The sequence below is a fragment of the Trachemys scripta genome, chromosome 1 (genome assembly GCF_013100865.1).
Source record: "Trachemys scripta elegans isolate TJP31775 chromosome 1, CAS_Tse_1.0, whole genome shotgun sequence".
Taxonomy (NCBI): Eukaryota; Metazoa; Chordata; order Testudines; family Emydidae; genus Trachemys; species Trachemys scripta.
This window is the reverse complement of record NC_048298.1, coordinates 219,234,168-219,252,051: the sequence shown is the minus strand read 5'-3', so window position 1 is coordinate 219,252,051 and position 17,884 is coordinate 219,234,168. Positions and strand designations below refer to the sequence as shown.

Here is a 17,884-nt window from a genome sequence, read left to right as displayed (position 1 = left end):
GATCTAACACTTGTCTAAGAACCTGAATTACTTCTCCTGATGGCCCATCTGTTTTCCTAAACTGCTCCTGGCTTCTCTACAGTCAGGGCTGGCACTTCCATTTAGGCAACCTAGGCGGTCGCCTAGGGCACCAGGATTTGGGGGGGAGGGGCGGCATTTTACCGCCTTTGGAGGCAATTCGGCAGCGGGGGGTCCTTCTGCGCTCCAGGTCTTTGGTGGCAATTCTGCGGCAGGTCCTTCACTCACTCCGGGACCCGCCACCGAAGTGCCCTGAAGACCGGGAGCGCGGAAGGACCCCCCCACCGCAGAATTGCCGACGACAACCGGGAGCACGGAAGGACCCCCACCTATGGCACCAAAAACCCTGGCGCCGCTCCTGTCTACAGTGACAGGAAATAGGTATTTAGTCACATATGTTCATGGTGAACTGACTAAATGCCTATTTCCTGCCACTGTAGATTCCTGAAAGACCAATACTAGTTCTCAAATCCCTATTTGTATGAGTGAATTTAATGCTGACAAAAGATAGTGGATTGACACCACTGGAAACTATATCCCTTAGTTTATCCACAGGATAAGTACGGCTTGGCAGAGGCAGTATAAGCTTCTTTGTGTCATCTTCCCAATAAGTCTAAATCCTAGCTTATTTTTTCTCCTCCATTCATGAATCACTTCTTCAATTTATGAACCAGTCACAGGGGCATTAGCAAAATAAAAATAAATAAATAAATAAAAATAGCCATGAACTTCTTTTCTGAGATATCTGGCCAGCATCTGAAGTTTTACACTGTCTGAAATATGTAGCCCTGAGGGCACTCATTAAAGTCACTTAAAAATATGAAATTAGATTTATATTTTTTTTATAACAAAGTCTGTAGAAGCTCCGAGCTCTCAAAAGCCAGTCAGTATTTTCTTTTTTTATAATTAACAATGAATATTTTCTTTCCTAGCTTGAGAGTGGTGAAAGGAGAAAAATTCTTTGACTTACAGGAGGCCTCAGGCAAATCAAGAACTAAGGTTTTTTTTTTTTTCAACTCCTGGAAATGCATTTAGGTATCTCCAACTAACTGAAAAATCAATTCTGAGAACCCATCTCTCTGTTTTTAAAGGGTAAATCAAAATTCAGAAGCAAAACAATATCACTGTAACTATTATGAGCCCATCATTCATGAACAATCATGAGTCTACATTCATGAGCTCAGTCTCAGTATCCCCTAAAGATTTAGATATGCAGGGACAGAATAAATGAGTGTTTGTTTGCTTTAATCTCCTGAATCCAACCAGCATGCTCTCCTCTTCCCTTTCAAACTCTCCCTAAAAACTGAAGTAGTCTTCTACTTTTAATAGTCTGCTGTTGTGGATGCAAGGCAATTTCAGGTTATCAATGCTCATCGTCTGATTTTCAAAAGAGTGGAACACCTGCAGTCCCATTGACTTTAATGGGATTTATGAGTGCTGAACGTCTTTGAAAATCAGACTATAAACCAGGGGTTGGCAACCTTTGGCACATGGCTCACCAGGGTAAGCACCCTGGCAGGCTGGGCCGGTTTATTTACCTGCCGCGTCCGCAGGTTCGGCTGATCGCGGCTCCCACTGGCCGCGGTTTGCTGCTCCAGGCCAATGGGGGCTGCGGGAAGCGACGCGGGCCGAGGGATGTGCTGGCTGCCATTTCCCACCGCCCCCATTGGCCTGAAGCGGCGAACCGTGGCCAGTGGGAGCCGTGATCGGCTGAACCAGCGGACGCGGCAGGTAAACAAACCGGCCCGGCACGCCAGGGTGCTTACCCTGGCGAGCCACGTGCCAAAGGTTGCCAACCCCTGCTATAAACCAAAGACATTCACAGAAGTCCTAGAGATATTGGCAATACTTCAGGCCACAATCTGCACCTTGGACCTATATCATCTTGGGCTGGTGAAAGAACCTGGTCCATTGTTGGTGCAGAGTGTTAATACCTCCCTTATGGAGGTCATGTTCATTGCATCCATAAAAGAGGTTGTATGGACGTGTCTAAATAATTAACATTTAGGTGTACCCCAGTGACAGCACCTGTTGTATACATCCCCTTTTTGGTAACAGATGAAGAAAATGTTTTGATGCTCCTTTTGTTATATCAGTTAGCTATTTTGGATAGCACTGATCAGAATGTATTACTGATGAAACACAAACCCTGGTGAAAGTAAAAAGGTATGAAACCACCCAAGAGCAGCCCTATCTTGTAAAGGTCCCAAAAGATAGTTTTAAGCAATTGCTTTCAGTCTCGAGGATTGTCTTGTGTAGGATTTCTTCTTTTTTAACTTCTTGTTTAAAGTATATACAGACCTGTTAAGAAGGTTAGCTTCTTTAGTTTTCCCTCAGCGCAAAGGGCCAATTGCCTTACCATGTTCTCCACCACATATAGGGCTATTTGCCTGTTTCCCCAAACCAGGAAGGATTAAACACCACACACAGAATCTGTCCATGCCCTTATTCAGGTCACCAATTAATGGTTGCACTGACAGTCTTTAGCATACCCCAAAATAAAACAATTTGACATTAGCACTGGGTGAAATATTTTCAGTGAATAATAAATCCACTGAAAAAAAGCATTTTTCAGGGCATCAAAACTATTTGCAAATTTGGTGAGTAGATTTTTGGCTGAAAAATTGCTGTTGAGATGAAATGTTTCAACTTTTTGGTTTGAAATGGTATTTTTGTTTAGAAATTCAGTTAATCAGGAACAAAATAGACCCTCCTCCTCAAATTACAAAACAGTTTAGTAATGACTTGTTTGTTTCCGTGAGAGAAAAAAACAACAAAAACAACAATTCCAATTTGGTTAAAGCAATTTTTATTTTATTTTTCAGTTCAGTTCAAACCTGTTCTGAAAGTGACTGCACATCAGAACCAAGCTGGCTGGCCCAAGGTTCCCTCCCCTTGATGAGGCAGACACCCTGTCACGATTTTGTCTAATTCTATTTCATAGTTAAAGTTCTCTTTATGCAGTGCTGTTTTAGTGGGTCCTATAATATGCCAGAAATTAGCTCTTTTGTAATTGATCGTATTTAAGCTCTTGGTTATTCCAGATCCTTCTTCATGCCTCTATGGCCAGAAAGTTCGCTCGGCCCCTGAGTTAGCAAAGTACTTAAGCATGTGTTGAATTCAATTGGCTTCAATGGGAGTTAAAGTCTTTTTTGCTTGGCTGAATAGCAATGGACTTATGCACATGGTTAAAGTTATGCATGAACTTAAGTGCTTTGCTGAACTGAGGCCTTGAGACTGGCAGAATTTGATCAACAGTGTAAAACAGCCTTTTCGTAATTTTTTTTTTAATTTCACCTAGGGCTCATTTTTCTCTGTCAGTTCTAAGGAGACAGTTTATACATTTTTGAACTGTTTTTCTTATTAAAATATGATTTTCCTAACATCTAAATGTCCTAACATTTTGGTAGCTATATTTGTATGCACCTTTTCGGTTCCCAGTGTGGTCTCTCAGCTATCTTAAGTCAATTCACTACTTACAGCCTGGCCCACTACATTTCTCCACAAAGATTCCTTATGGGAATTTACATTAGGTAGGAAAGCTTAAAATTATTTTAAGTCTCTGTTGATTAAAGCAGGTAAAATTCAAATTGACCCCAAACTGAGTATTTTACAGCTAATTAGGGAGTCAGACAAACTGCAGTATAACTTTGTCACTTTCTGTTAGAATTTTTCAGAAATGTCCAGTTTTCTTTGCCATAATACTGAATTCTTGCTTATGTGCCTGTGTGAATCCCCAAGCCAGCTGCATTAAACTATTAACTCTTGACTTTAATCAGTGTTCTCTGAATCAGTTGTTTCTTATTCAAATCTGCCTTTCAAAGGACTTTTATCATGGCTGTTTAAAATGTTATAGATCAAAATAGAGTGTTATCTGGGGATCTAAGAGCTAGAAAGCAAAGCTCACAAAAGTTTTTTCACTTCTTTTTTTTTTCTCTGAACAGGTGGCAACAGTTTCATTGTTAATGTATTCTAATACTTAAAAAAATAAAACAAACCTGTTTTCTCTGTGAAACTGTGTCCTAACTATAATAATGAACCACCTTTTTTTATCTTTTTCTCCTCTCTCTCTCTCTCTCTCTCTCTCCCTGTATCACTAATGGAAGGCTGAGATTCTCTCTTGCTCCCTTGTCTCCAACCTCAGGACTATTACTTAGTTCAAGTGAAAACAATGAGGAGTTCTTGTGGCATCTTAGAGACTAATACATTTATTTGGGCATAAGCTTTCATGGGCTAGAACCCACTTCATCAAATGCATGGAGTGAAAAAAAACAGTAGGCAGGTATAAATATACAGCGCATGAAAAGATGGGAGTTTCCTTACCAAGTGGGGGGTCAGTACTAATGAGACCAATTCAATTAGGTGAATGTGGCCCATTCCCAACAGTTGACAAGAAGGTTGGCATACTATGAGGCCATGTGGGTACCCATAGCACTGTCGCTGACTTGAAGGTATAAATCATCCCCAAATCTGAAATAGTTGAGGGTGAGGACAAAGTCACAAAGCTCAGCCACCAGGTTTGCCGTGACATAGTGTTCCTGATGGCTTGTAGTCCATCTTTTTGTGGAATGTTGTTGTAGAGATGGTTCTACATCCATAGTGGCTAGGATGGTGTTTTCTGGAAGATCACCAATGGATTATAGTTTCCTCAAGAAGTCAGAGACAGGTCAGTCCTCACTTACAGACAGCCCCCCAACCTGAACTCACCAGCAACTACATACCACACAACAGAAACACTAACCCAGGAACCAATCCCTGCAACAAATCCTGTTGCCAACTCTGTCCACATATCTATTCAAGGGACACCATCATAGAATCCAACCACATCAGCCACACCATCAGGGGCTCGTTCACTTGCCCACCTACCAATGTGATATATGCCATCATGTGCCAGCAATGCCCCTCTGCCATGTACATTGGCCAAACCGGACAGTCTCTACGCAAAAGAATAAATGGACACAAATCAGACATCAAGAATTGTAACATTCAAAAACCAGTAGGAGAGCACTTCAATTTCCCTGGACACTCAATAGCAGACTTCAAAGTGGCCATTCTTCAAAAACAGACTTCACCGAGAAACTGCAGAACTGAAATTAATTTGGAAACTTGACACCATCAAATTAGGCCGGGGAGTGGCTGAGTCACTACAAAAAATAATTTCCCCTCTATTGATACTCACCCCTTCTTGTCAACTGTTGGGAATCAGCCACATCCACCATGATTGAATTGGCCTCATTAGCACTGACCCCCAACTTGGTAAGGCAACTCCCACCTTTTCATGTGCTGTATATTTATACTGCTTACTGTATTTTCCACTCCATGCATCTGATGAAGATGGTTATAGCCCACAAAAGCTTATGCCCAGATAAAGTTGTTAGTCTCTAAGGTGCCACAAGGACTCCTCATTTTTTTTTGCTGATACAGACTAACACGGCTGCCCCTCTGAAACCTTAGTTCAAGTGGTAAGGGCTACTTCAGGTATGTCTAGACTAGAGTATTTGCCCCTGTTTTAACTTAATTGTTGCCAGTTAACTCAAGTTAGCCAACTGGCTTGTAAATGCTAATCTAGATGCTCCACAAACATGTGTTCTGGACATACCCTTGAATTAAAGGAGAAACTGTATTAGCTGAGACCAGTGCTCATGACGGGTTATTTCCTAGGCATTATCTTTCCACCAAAGGACAAATGAAGTCCCTTTGAAGCATTTCAACTGAGTCAGACTGAGACCAACCATTAAACTAAGTTGTCCTGCACTGCATAGCAGGGGTAGTCCTACTTGGTGGTGGCTTTTAGTGCTGCTCTCAATTTATTTTCTTTTTGGATAAGGAGCCTCCAGAGCCTCATGTGTATTGTCCATGGAAATCTGCTCCTTCTCCTTAAAGATTCTGCCTTCATCTAGTACATAGTTACTGGACTGGGGACGGATGGACAAACGGGGATGGCATACTGCAGTACCCAGGTGAATCAGGAATAAAACTTTTCATATCCCTGTTGAATTATCAAACAAAGAAAAATTTTGAGGGGCAAGAACCCCAGCTCTAATGGAATATGATTCAGAGCTGTACAATGAACAGATAATCTGCTGCATTCATGAGAAAATACAGTAACATCATCAAAGGAAGGAAAATGGTAGGCATGAGTAAACCACAAAACCACCCTCCCGGAAACAGAGTTAAAAACATGTTTAGGAGATCTTTTATTTACTACTTCACAAATTGCTGATGACTGTAGCACCAAGTGTTTCAAATGAGGTTTTAAGTCATCCACATTAGGAATCCGAAGAAAATGAAGCCACTTGTCATATTGTTTATGATTTCTTATTTTATTCAACTCACAGGTAAGATTTTTTTTCTGGGGTCTTCATGCTGCAAATTGATTATTGCAGGAAGTGTTAATTCTTAAAGCAGGTAATAAAAAGAACATGACACTGTCAATTCTTGACTTTTAAATAAATATTTTTATTTAGTGTTATAGCTATCAAAAAATTGCTGTCTTATGGAGGAAAACAGAATAAATTAAACAAAAGCTTAAAAAGGCACAGATTAAAAAACTCAGAATTCATTTGATAAAACACATTAAAATGAGTTTTTATTTGTGTACTGTACCTAATTTTATATTTTAGCTAATATTCTACTATATCAGTGTTTATTTTCATTTATATTACTATAACCAATTTGATAGAGCATCCATAATAACTAATTAGATGACTGATCCAAATTTAATAAAGCCTTCAAACAGCTGTTATATTTATCTTGTTAGATTGTTAGTGCATGTTCAAAATGTTGTACAAGATTTCCAGACAAGAACCATCTATTTTCACTTCACTAAGTGAACTAACCTGAAATGGGTTAATAATGATTTTGGAATATCATTATCAAGTGTATGTATTCACTTCAGAAGATAATCTATGCATTCTTTCAACAAGGGGGGATAAATGGGGAGAGGCCACACATATCTATTCTTTATTTTCCATTTTAAATGTTTAATTCAAATTTTACTACATTAGACTTCACTAAAGAGAACCAAGTCTCTCTCAAGTACAGTGCAACAGATGTTATCACTTTCACAGGTATATGTTTCTTAATATAAATGGGTGTATTCAGATAACAAATTCTTCAAATAAAACTGCCATATTCAAACATGTTATGCTTATAAAAAGCACACGGGACCTTTCATTTATTGAAGATACAACAATTGGCATATGCATTTAATCACACACACAAACACACACACACACACACACACACACACACTCCCACCAGTCGGTGTTATAGTTACCAGTTCCGAGTCCGGGTCAACCTAGTGGCCAGCTAGGTTGATCATGGGTAGGTAGGAGCCGGGTTCTGTCAGTTGCGACGTGATGCTCCAGGGAAGTTTTGGCAGGACAAATTCAAAGTTTTATGGCAAGGCACCCTGTTCATATAGTGATGTTTTTTTTATTGGGACCAATGAGTTTTGTATCGTCATGCTGTCATTAATTGTTGTTTGATGACTGCTTGTTCTTTTTATTTTTTTTTTCTTAATTCTTTTTGTTTGTTTTTTAGGGAGTTATTTTATGCTGGTTTTGATTACAGCTATTTTGTTTTTATTGTTTCTATTGATAGGTGCCTGTTTTTTTTTTTAGAGTTGTTAATTTGCCCTTCTTTGACATTTTAATAGGGGCCTGTTACAACCTTCTGGTTCCCTTGCATCTGTCTTTGGTTCCTTCCTAAAAGGTCTGTTACTGCCTTGAAATTAGCTCAGATACAGAATTATACAAAATACAAACATAAAATCCTATTACTACATATCCCTCTTGTGATGTTTCAAGAACAATTCTTGAGTGGGTCATTTGAGCTTGTGGTTGTAATTTAACAAACATTTTTTTTGTTTAACAGCACATACAACACAAACCCAATTCTTTCAGCCTTCCTTCATAGGTCATGTTCTCAAGACCTTTAATCATTCTTGTTGCACTTCTCTGGACCCTCTCCACAAACAACACATTTCTAGCAAGGAAACACAGGATAATATTAACACAACTAATAATAGGTGAAATATAATAGACAATACGCCCTTAGAAGTCAGGGACCAGCCTGTAAAAATGTTGTACCAGTGATAGGCTGTCAGGTTTTTTTTAGACCTAGCAATTTTTAGCATGTCTCTATTTACATGTAATATTTGAATGACACGCTTCCCTATATTCTTTTGTGTGATGCTAAACTAAGAATTTACATTTCAGTACATTTTTTGGCCAAGGCAGTTTTATTTTTAAATTTTGTTTATACAGTAGTCAGGAGGTGGTGTTTAGCCACTGCCACATATTTTATGTTGCTTTTATGTTTCCCAAATCTATTTGTACTAAATCCACAGTAGTATTTGCCTGCTTGTGAATTAGAGTATTTTGCAGTTGTGACAAGGAACTTAACTTATTTTTAATTACCTTCAGGTTTATCATTCTTGCTCCAAAACCAATTTTTCCTAATATGGTGTTTGCTATATGCGGATATTTTCCTGTAAACAGACTGGCATTTTTTGACCTTCACCCTTTTGCAACATTGTTTTTTGTAAATATAGTTAAAATGCTTATTAATTTTTTTTTTTTTTTGCATAATGCAGAAGGGTTTTTTTTATAACACAATACACAACAATGCTAGCAACAAGACAAACAACACAAGACAAAACATAAAACACAAAACACAATTTTTGTTACAAGAGTAGATTCATGGTATTATGATTTGCTTTTTAGCAGATACCAGCTTTTCTTGAAGTTTTGAAAGACAAAAAGAACATTTTTCTACCCCTTTTGGGATGGCAGATTATTGCTTAAAATATTCCTTTCTTTTACAAATATTCTAGCTGATTGCAGGCAAAACAGAGGAATTACCCCCATACTTTCCTGTGTTTTTGTTCTATAGGCAGGGCAGATTTTAATGGCTTTTATCTTTTAAGGGTTTAGGGGAAATTATTCCACTATTTAGTTATTAAATTTATGAGGTGGTGTACCTCACGTATTTTTTTATACAGCAAACCAGGTTTATAATGTTTGTTTGCTGTGCTAAGCTTTAAGTTTATTTATAGGTAATAACTGAGAAGTATTATTACCATATGACCTTAGAGGTGGTTTTTTTTAATTATACACTTTACATTGTTACAGGGGTACTTATTAACATTACATTTATTCCAATGTTTAATATTAACAATAACATTAGCATCAAATTTATTAAAGGTATTTTGTTATACCATGTATTATATTTTTGGGGTTTTGGTGAAGGTAGGAATGTCATGCATATAAGCAGATGCCTTTTATACTTGTCTTTAGATTTCAGCACTGCATACACACACACTATTTTTTTATTATTATTATTATTTATTTTTAGGGTTAACCTGTTTTGGTTTTTTTTATTTTTATAATTTGAGCCTTTTCATTTTAGGAAGTTTGTTTGCTGACCAGGTATGTTCTTTATTTGAAGCTTCTTTGTGCTGCCATTTATAGGTAGATATATATATTTTTTTAGTTAGATAATTTGCATCGACACAGATGCTTTCTGGCTGGCTTTTGTATCCAAAGCCATTAGCAACTTAGAGACTCTCTTAAAAGAGACAAAATAAATTTTCACCAGAGTTCTGATTACTTTTTACCTTTAACTCCTGCTTCCAAAACACACAGCGATCTGAAAAAGAAAACCCAACCTATTGTAGCTCTGTTTGGAGCCCTAATAGGATTTTAATTAAGTATTATGTTTTGTTTGCATTTTTTTACCCCTTTTACAATATACACTGCACGTGTCCTGTGAATGTTTAACTTTTATAACATTATATTAACCATATTAATTTTTACATAAGGTGTAACTGGGTTTTTTTTTGTGCTCACAGAGTTTTCATGTCCCCTTATTAAAGTGACAGTCTGATTAGACAAATTATCTTAAGGCACTGTGTTTCTAACATTGCTTCTTTGTGCACCTTACTCCTGCTGTTGCTCCAGAGGGGCACTGTCTTTTAAAAAATTTTTAATTTTTTTATTATAGCTTTTATTTACTATTTTGTTACCAAAAACAAATTCAGATTTTTTTCCCCATTCTCCTGGTCTTGACTGCCCTGCTGCAGCCACGACTTGGTTTTTTTAAAAAGATATTGAACGTTATAAAGCATTAAGGTACCTAAGGGTTAAATGCTAAATACCAAAGCCAAACAACACTAGTTACCTGTGTTTGGCAAACAGTGTCTGTCAGTTTTGCAGCTTTGAATGAAAAATTTAAATGGATTTTAGTGGTATTATTTAAAAACAAAACAAAACAAAAACCAATTTATTTTAAACCTACAAAACAGAGTTTTACAAACCAGGGAGTGTTGACTTAGGTCCTTAAAACCTTACATATTTACACAATATATTTACACACATATTTTTTAAAAATATTTTACAGTGCTTTAATTTTTACACAGCTGTACATAGATTACATTTGTATACATTTGGGGGCAGTTAAGTTCCAATAGAAACTCCTTATGTTCTCTTAGCAAATTTGACTAAATTGTCCATAGTTCAAATTATTTAAATCAGATTGTTTCTTTGCCTGACTTATTTACAGAAATTCCTTTGGAAAAGGCCCCATTTTTCCTTCAGAATGGCTGCAAAGAAACTAGAATTATTTTATAACACTTTTTATATGAATGTTGTATGTGAAATACTGGCCCCATTGAAGCCAAAGGCAAAACTCCCATTGACTTCAATAGGGTTAGGATTTCACCCAGTATGCTCATGGCTGGATCTTTTCTGTAACTGTAGAAGTCTATCATACACATTTGTTGAGCTGGCCAAGATTCTACCCTCACTCACAGTTTTTAAAATAGTCCGAAAATGGTTTCTTTGTGTGCCTCTGTAAAGAGTATAACAACTCATATGCATCCACTTTATTTCCATCTTACAGTTACCAGTGGAGCAGAACTTTCAGTTGTACAATATCCCCAGGACATCAATGTGTCTCTTAATTCAACTGTTTTGATACTGTGTGAATTTGACTACCCAGATAAAACCATAAATAATACATTGACAGAGGTGTATTGGAGGAAAGACCCTACCAGTAATCAGCCGGCGCTCCAGCCAACCACAAGTACCTCTGATGTTCAGAAGTCACAGGTACAAATTAAAACAGAACAGTCCAAAAAAATTTCAATCTTACGACTGGACAACGTTCAGCTGAAAGACGCTGGCATGTATTTCTGTGATGTATGGCTAACTTTTCCACCACCGGTAAGGCACAAATTTGGAAGTGGCAGCAGGCTGACAGTACATGGTAAGGAACTTTTGTGAGTTACAGAAATAGACTTGGGTGTATATAAAGATGAGTTAAATTATGCTCCAGTTGTATTGCCTTTTCTCCCACAGTCCCAGAATATTGCTGTTTTAATTCCACCTGATTCAAAATCAGGGCAGGGGTGGAAGAAGACTGGCTGGAGTTGTATGTACATGTGTGGAACAATGACAACAATACATTCCAAGATTTTACAAGACTATATATATATATAAAAATATACACAGTCTTGTAAAATCAATATATATATAAAATATATATATTGCCACCCTCCTGCCCTCACCAGTAGATTTTAAGGCTAAATCATGATAGTCATGTCTGACCTGCATGTTGCAGGCCACAGAACCTCATCTGCACACTCCTGTAATCGACCCCTAACCTCTGGCTGAGTTACTGAAGCCCTCAATGATTTAAAGCAGTGGTGGGCAACCTACAGCCCGCAGGCCACAAGTGGCCCATCAGAGTAAGCTGATTGAGGGCTGCGAGACATTTTGCTGACATTGACCATCTGTGGGCACAGCCTCCTGCAGCTCCCAGTGGCCATGGTTCACCATTCTTAGCCAATGGGAGCTGCGGGAAGTGGCGGGCCTCAGGGACATGCTGGCCACCCCTTCCTGCAGTTCCCATTGGTAGGAAATGGCACACCGTGGGGGGCTGTGCATGTGGACGGTCAATGTCAGCAAAATGTCTTATGGCCCTCAATCAGCTTACCCTGATGGGCCACAGGTTTCCCACCTGTGATTTAAAGACTTCAAGTTACAGAGACTCCACCATTTACTCTAGTTTAAACCTGCAAGTGACTCTTGTCCCATGCACATTACATTTTTTACTCTTACTTTTATAGTAAATATATATCAATGATAACCCAGTACAATTTGTGTGTGTGTTTCTAGAAGTTAACCTAAAAGGATCAAGCAGGGCGAAAGTGTCTTTGCTTTAGATTGTAATAAAATTTTCAGTGCTTTATGACACTTGCCCAATTGACTTTCATGACCCTTCTAGGATCCATGATCCACCAATTGAGAAACAGTCTCTTAAACAACACGGATCCTTCGCCCATCTGCATTCTCTAAGCAAATCGGACTGGACAGTTGATTAGCTGATGCAGGACAACTGCCAAATACTTTAGTCCCCACTATATTCAGCAGACTGTCCAATTGCATTTTGCTGAGGCTCCATCAGCTTTCAGTGGCTGCTGAGATAAATTCTCTTGGATAGTAGAGCACCATTACCCTATGATTTCTGTTTTAGAAAAGACATTGCCTGAAATTAAATGAAGTGGCTGTTGCCATGAAAGTGGATTATTTTCTTTATGATAGCAGTTTGTTGTCACATTGCAAGGAGGTTTTCAGAGATCTTACCATTAATTGGATGGATTCTCCATCACTGACCATTTTTAAATCAAGATTGGATATTTTATAAAAAACAATGCCTTAGGAATTATTTTGGGGAAGTTCACGTTTGGTGGGTGGCCAAACCGTGGCTCGCAAGCTGCATGTGCCTCTTTTACAGTTAAAGTACGGCTCACAGAGCCTCCCACGCCCCCTCCACATTCTCTGCTACCTGACTCAGGTGGGAGGGTGGATCTTGGGGCTTCTGCCCTGCTGTGGGGTGGTGGGATGAGGGGTTTCTGCTCTACAGGGAGGAGGAGCTCAGCAATTCAGCCCTGTGGGGTGCCCCTGCTGGGGTTTTGGGCTTCAGCAGGAGCAGGATTGAAGCCCTGAGCCCGGACAGGCATCTCCTGTGAGGCTAAGCCCTGAGACCCTCCACTCCCTGCAGGGCTGAAGCCCTGAGCCCTGGCAGGTGTCTCCCATGGGGCTGAAGTCCTGAGCCTCAGCAGGTGCTCCCCGGCTATTGAACGCCTGAAAATTGTCATATGCAGCTCGCAGGGTCAGTAACTTTGGCCCCCCTGGTCCGTGTTATACAGGAGGCCAGACTAGATGATCACAATGTTCCCTTCTGGCCTTGGAATATATGAATTCACTGGAAATTTAGGATTCCATCCATTTTATAATCAGGTTATCATTATGTTCAGAAATCTTACACTTTTCAAGTGGAATTGTTCATAATTCTCTCCAGAAGAGGCTCAAACCCTTAGCCTGAAAAATTAGTGAAAAAATGTGATAAATATGAATAGGAAGCCAACCATGACCAAGCCCCATCTAATCCATCACATAAAAAGCTCATCTGAAAAGCGAACAAACACCTTTTTGGTTTTTACATACTTAAATATCTCTTTCTTTATTTCAGAGTCCAAATGCAATGGCAATATCAGACATGATAAAACGTGGTGGGTGTGGTTCTTTCTTCTTGGATACAGCATCTGTTCCTCCATTATTATCATAGCTTTCTCCGTAAGTAACCATTCAGAAATAAGTATTACAAAACTAAATATGCTCCTGGGGTATTTCTGATGAAAAGGGATGGGTGAGTATGTGGCAAACCTGTATAAAGGTACTCCTTAATTTCCAGCAGGTGAAGGGCTACAAGTAGAACCCAGATTCCTTGCCCATTTCATGTGTGATCTGGAGGAGAGACCAGGGCATGTCTTTAAAAGAAACAGGGTGCTGTCACCACCTGCCCTGTTGTCTTCGATGCCTTTAGGCTGTGCAGCTTTGGCTCAGAACCCTGACGCCAGTAGCATCACTACAGCATAAAAATCTCACCCTGAGCTTCCACCAATCCAGTTACTCCTTGCAGGCTGACCCCAACAGCCATTCTGGTCCTGAGTCTCCACAAAACCCTCTCTTCTGCAGTGTCCAGTCTCTCTGACTGAGGTAACACCAAGTTCACTGCTCCCAAAGAGCCAGGGCACACCACAGCTTGTTAGCTTGGTTGGGGTGGTACGCTTCAACTTAATACACAGCACTAAGATGGCAAAAGTAAGAATAAGTTTATTAACAAAGAACATAGATTTAAGTGATTTCAAGCAAGAGTGAAAAAGATATGAACGGGTTACAAACAAAACTAACACATTCTAGTGTCTAAAACTTAATTCTAGCAAAATGTAGCTTTGCCTAACGTAATCTCTTACTCACACCAAGTGTTCAGCATTCTCCAGCTTGCTTATCCATCTTTCCTAGCTACAAAGTGCTGGCTTGCCCTGCTCCCTATCAGCAAGGAAGCAGCTACTGCTGGGTGGTCTTGGTCCTGCCCTTTGGTCCTTGGAGAGCTCCACCCAGTGAGACATGAAACTATTCATTTTAATCCTGCTTCTCTCTTCCCAGCTCACTCTGTCTGCAGTCACAAGACCTCTCTAAACCATACAATTAACAGAATGCTGATCCTTAAAGGTGCAGAATGTGGAGCAGGGATGTATTGGACCTATGCCAGCCCTGAAAGGGCCCAGACAACCAGTGACATTTCTTGACTGTACAGCATCTTTCTTTTCAAGGCCGATTAAGAGTATACAAGTAGATGTTCAAGGACTAAACTTTACAGCAAAAACTGCCTTGTAAAACGAAGGCTCGTGCAGTGTAACAATTTTGAAGGTCAGCAAATTCAAGCTATTCTGGACAAAGAGGCAACAAGTTCAGAAACATAAAGGCTGTTATAGACAACAGCCTGCCAGCCGCTCCCTCTCTTTTATATTGAGGGAGCTCCAGGTCAAGCACCTATCGCCTCACCTCAATTGTAAGAGTGTTATGTGAAGAAAAAGAAGTTTCTCAAATAGGCATGTCCCAATTTAAATGTGTGCGTGGGGGGGCACTTTTATTCACAACAGCCCTATCTTTCACCTGTTCAGTTTGTGCTGTTTGAAGAGAATCCAAGAGCCTTTCTGCTACTACCAGTGCTCAGCCAGATGAAAAGGGACTTTAGTTACCCATATGGATCAGAAACAGTGGAAGTCAAGAGAGAAAACACAACTTTGATGTAAAAAGCCATTGATTTTATCTAATCCACCACCTAATCAGACTAGTTTTCTAAAAAGCTTTTTATTGGTTGCTGTTACTACCAAACCACAATAACAGAATGTAACCCCCCCCCCCAAAAAAAAAAAGTCACCCAGCTAACATCTGTAGCAGAAGAGATGTGTGCACTCTGTAATACCAGGCCAGGGAATGCTTTGATGAACAAGCACAACCCATCAAAAGCAGCTTCACATTGGATTTTGTAAAAGGAGTCAGCATAAACACTCCTAAATTCAATGGTGGCATCACTGGCTGGAGCAAATCATAATATGAGTGTAAGGAGAGAAGAAAATAATCAGATGGAGAAGGTATTTACAACTTTTTAAAGTCATTCTTTACCTGAATGATAGTTGTCCCATTTCATGCCATGGAAATGTATATGTATAGTGTCAAAATAAGATCACAGACTATTAACAATGATTAATTTAGGGAACTGGATGACTCAAAGTTGGTAATGGAATCAGGTGCTTTTTTTCTTCCTGTCACTGTTGCAAATTTAGCTCTAGCCCTGGTCAGTAATAACCAAGTCATTTGGATGGCTTCTATGGAATGAGTTGGTCAGGGCTGGTTCTACAGGTGAGCAAGCAGGTCAGTTACCCTGGGCACCAACTTCCAGGGTGCATCACATCACTCTGCCACTCAACTTTTATTGTTGTTGTTCCAAACTGACCGCTCTGACTTTTTTTCTGTGCTGATTGGCTGGCTGTAGATGGCATGTGGTTGGGTTTTTTGTTGTAGGTTTTTGGCTTGGGGGACAGGTCAGGGAAGGGGCTCCGCAAAAGTTTTCTGCCCTGGAATGGCTAGGTGCACTCCTGGGGCTGGTGATCTGAGTCAACCTTTTTCCACAGCATAAAATTCACTGTTACCTTTACTAGCAGTCCCAGCAGAGGCCTAGAAATGAATTTTCATGGAGACATGAATCACTCCGGATCAAGGCTGAGGCATATTGGTGGGATGATGTGGGAAAACCTACATAATGCCTTTGCATCTTCCTGTGCATACAAGCCTGTGGTTGTCAATCCGGCATCTTTCATAAGCCCTAAATCAATGCCCGTGCCCCCTTCCAAATACAGTTTTTTAAAGTCCCTAAGAAATCCCCCAAACCCTTACCTTTTTTAAATGATAGTACAGAAATACGTTTTAAAATAGTAATTGGGGGGAAGAAAAGTATTCAATAAGATCACAAACACAATCCAGAATATTAATTTAGTCACTTCTTAGTTGTGCAGACGGTACAATATAAGCAAACACTTTTCCCGTTGCCTGGAAATGCTTTGCATTTAGGATTGGTAGTATATTGTTGTGTTAATGTAATGTATTTCATTGCAAAATTTTAAGGCAGTAGCAGTTTTTAGTAATATGTCCTGCTTTTCTTTCTGCACAAATTTTTTAGATAAAAAGTACCCCCAAAAGTCCCCAAATTCCATCCACTCACTCCCCTTGTTGTCTCAGGAAATTATATAACAATTAGCCACTGTATGGTAGCCAGTATATCACTCTAAAGTCATCATGATAATCTTAATATTCTGCCAGTTTTTAAAGGTTAAAATTACCCATTACATAAAGGAATTGAGTATCTTTCATTACACTTGCAATTTTCTCAGGCACATTGCAAGTAGCGCAGAATCCAAACAGAACTCTTGGGGAGCCACTCTTGTTTAGTCAGGCTGATGGTCTCTAAGGCAATGGCATATCTGATGACAATGTGTTATTTATTGCTTAATGATGTGGGTTTTTTTAACAGATTCTTCAGTGCTGTACAAAGCATAGGAACAACTCAAGAAATACAGATGGCATCTGCACTTTGCCAAGCGAATGGATTTATGATAAACCATCCATGACTCTTAATAATGGATTTAATCAAGAATATGAAGATATGAGACTAATAAAGACTTTTACTCACAGTGGAAGTAAGATATGAAAAAGCTGGATGCATGCATAATTGAATTACATTACCACATGTAACAAGTACTTTTCTACCCCCACAAAAAACTTGGTTAATTTAGAGTTAGTGTTGCTGATGTGAATTTCGTATCAACACAATCACTAAAAATCAAAGAAACCACCAGTTAAGGCAACATGAACATCGAAGCTCATCTCACTGTATATGTCTTACCACCTAAAGGCACTCAGAATCCTCTGACAGATCTAATTCTTCTTAATCACAAGAACAAAGGTACAGCATGAACGTTCATCTTTGGTTAGATTATGATGCATTCCCCATGAGCACAAATGCAGTGGCAAAATCTGCAATGTGTTATTTGTCCATTAAAAAGTAGGATGTCAGATTTAGAATTGTGAATTGGAGTGTGTTTGGGAGGAATTCCCATACCTATCACCAGCCTACTATTTTGCCCCACCTCTATTTCCTTCTTTTGGTGCCCCTTTTTGCCTCTCAACTCCTTTCAACCTCTCCCACTCTCAGATATCCAGCCATTTCCCTCACTCTGATCACCTTGGATATATACACCTCCCAACAAAATGTAGCTTGCAAGGGAAGGGAAAAAAATCTATTTTAAAATTACTGGAAACATACTGATGTGCACATAACATATGTGAGTGAATGCATGAGCTAAGTACCGTAACCCTTGTCCTGTCTTCCCTGATCCTCCTTACTCACTGATGTGTCATGTCCAAAATTAGATTGTAAGCTCTTCTGGGCAGGC

General features: G+C 39.3%; 1 protein-coding gene across 1 annotated transcript; it reads left to right on the top strand.

Moving 5' to 3' along the window:
* The first annotated feature begins 6,228 nt into the window (after positions 1-6,228).
* Positions 6,229-17,313, top strand: LOC117871283. Its single transcript, XM_034759114.1, has 4 exons — positions 6,229-6,356; positions 10,924-11,289; positions 13,558-13,661; positions 16,963-17,313. Exons 1-4 carry the CDS (start codon positions 6,305-6,307, stop codon positions 17,137-17,139), a joined length of 699 nt encoding a protein of 232 aa, XP_034615005.1. The 5' UTR covers positions 6,229-6,304; the 3' UTR covers positions 17,140-17,313.
* The last annotated feature ends 571 nt before the right edge of the window (positions 17,314-17,884 follow it).

Coding starts and splice junctions, on each gene's coding strand:
- LOC117871283 (XM_034759114.1), top strand. CDS start 6,305: ATGAAGCCACTTGTCATATTGTTTATGATTTCTTATTTTATTCAACTC. Junction 6,357..10,923: donor TTATTTTATTCAACTCACAG/GTAAGATTTTTT, acceptor TCCATCTTACAG/TTACCAGTGGAGCAGAACTT. Junction 13,662..16,962: donor TTATTATCATAGCTTTCTCC/GTAAGTAACCAT, acceptor TTTTTTTAACAG/ATTCTTCAGTGCTGTACAAA.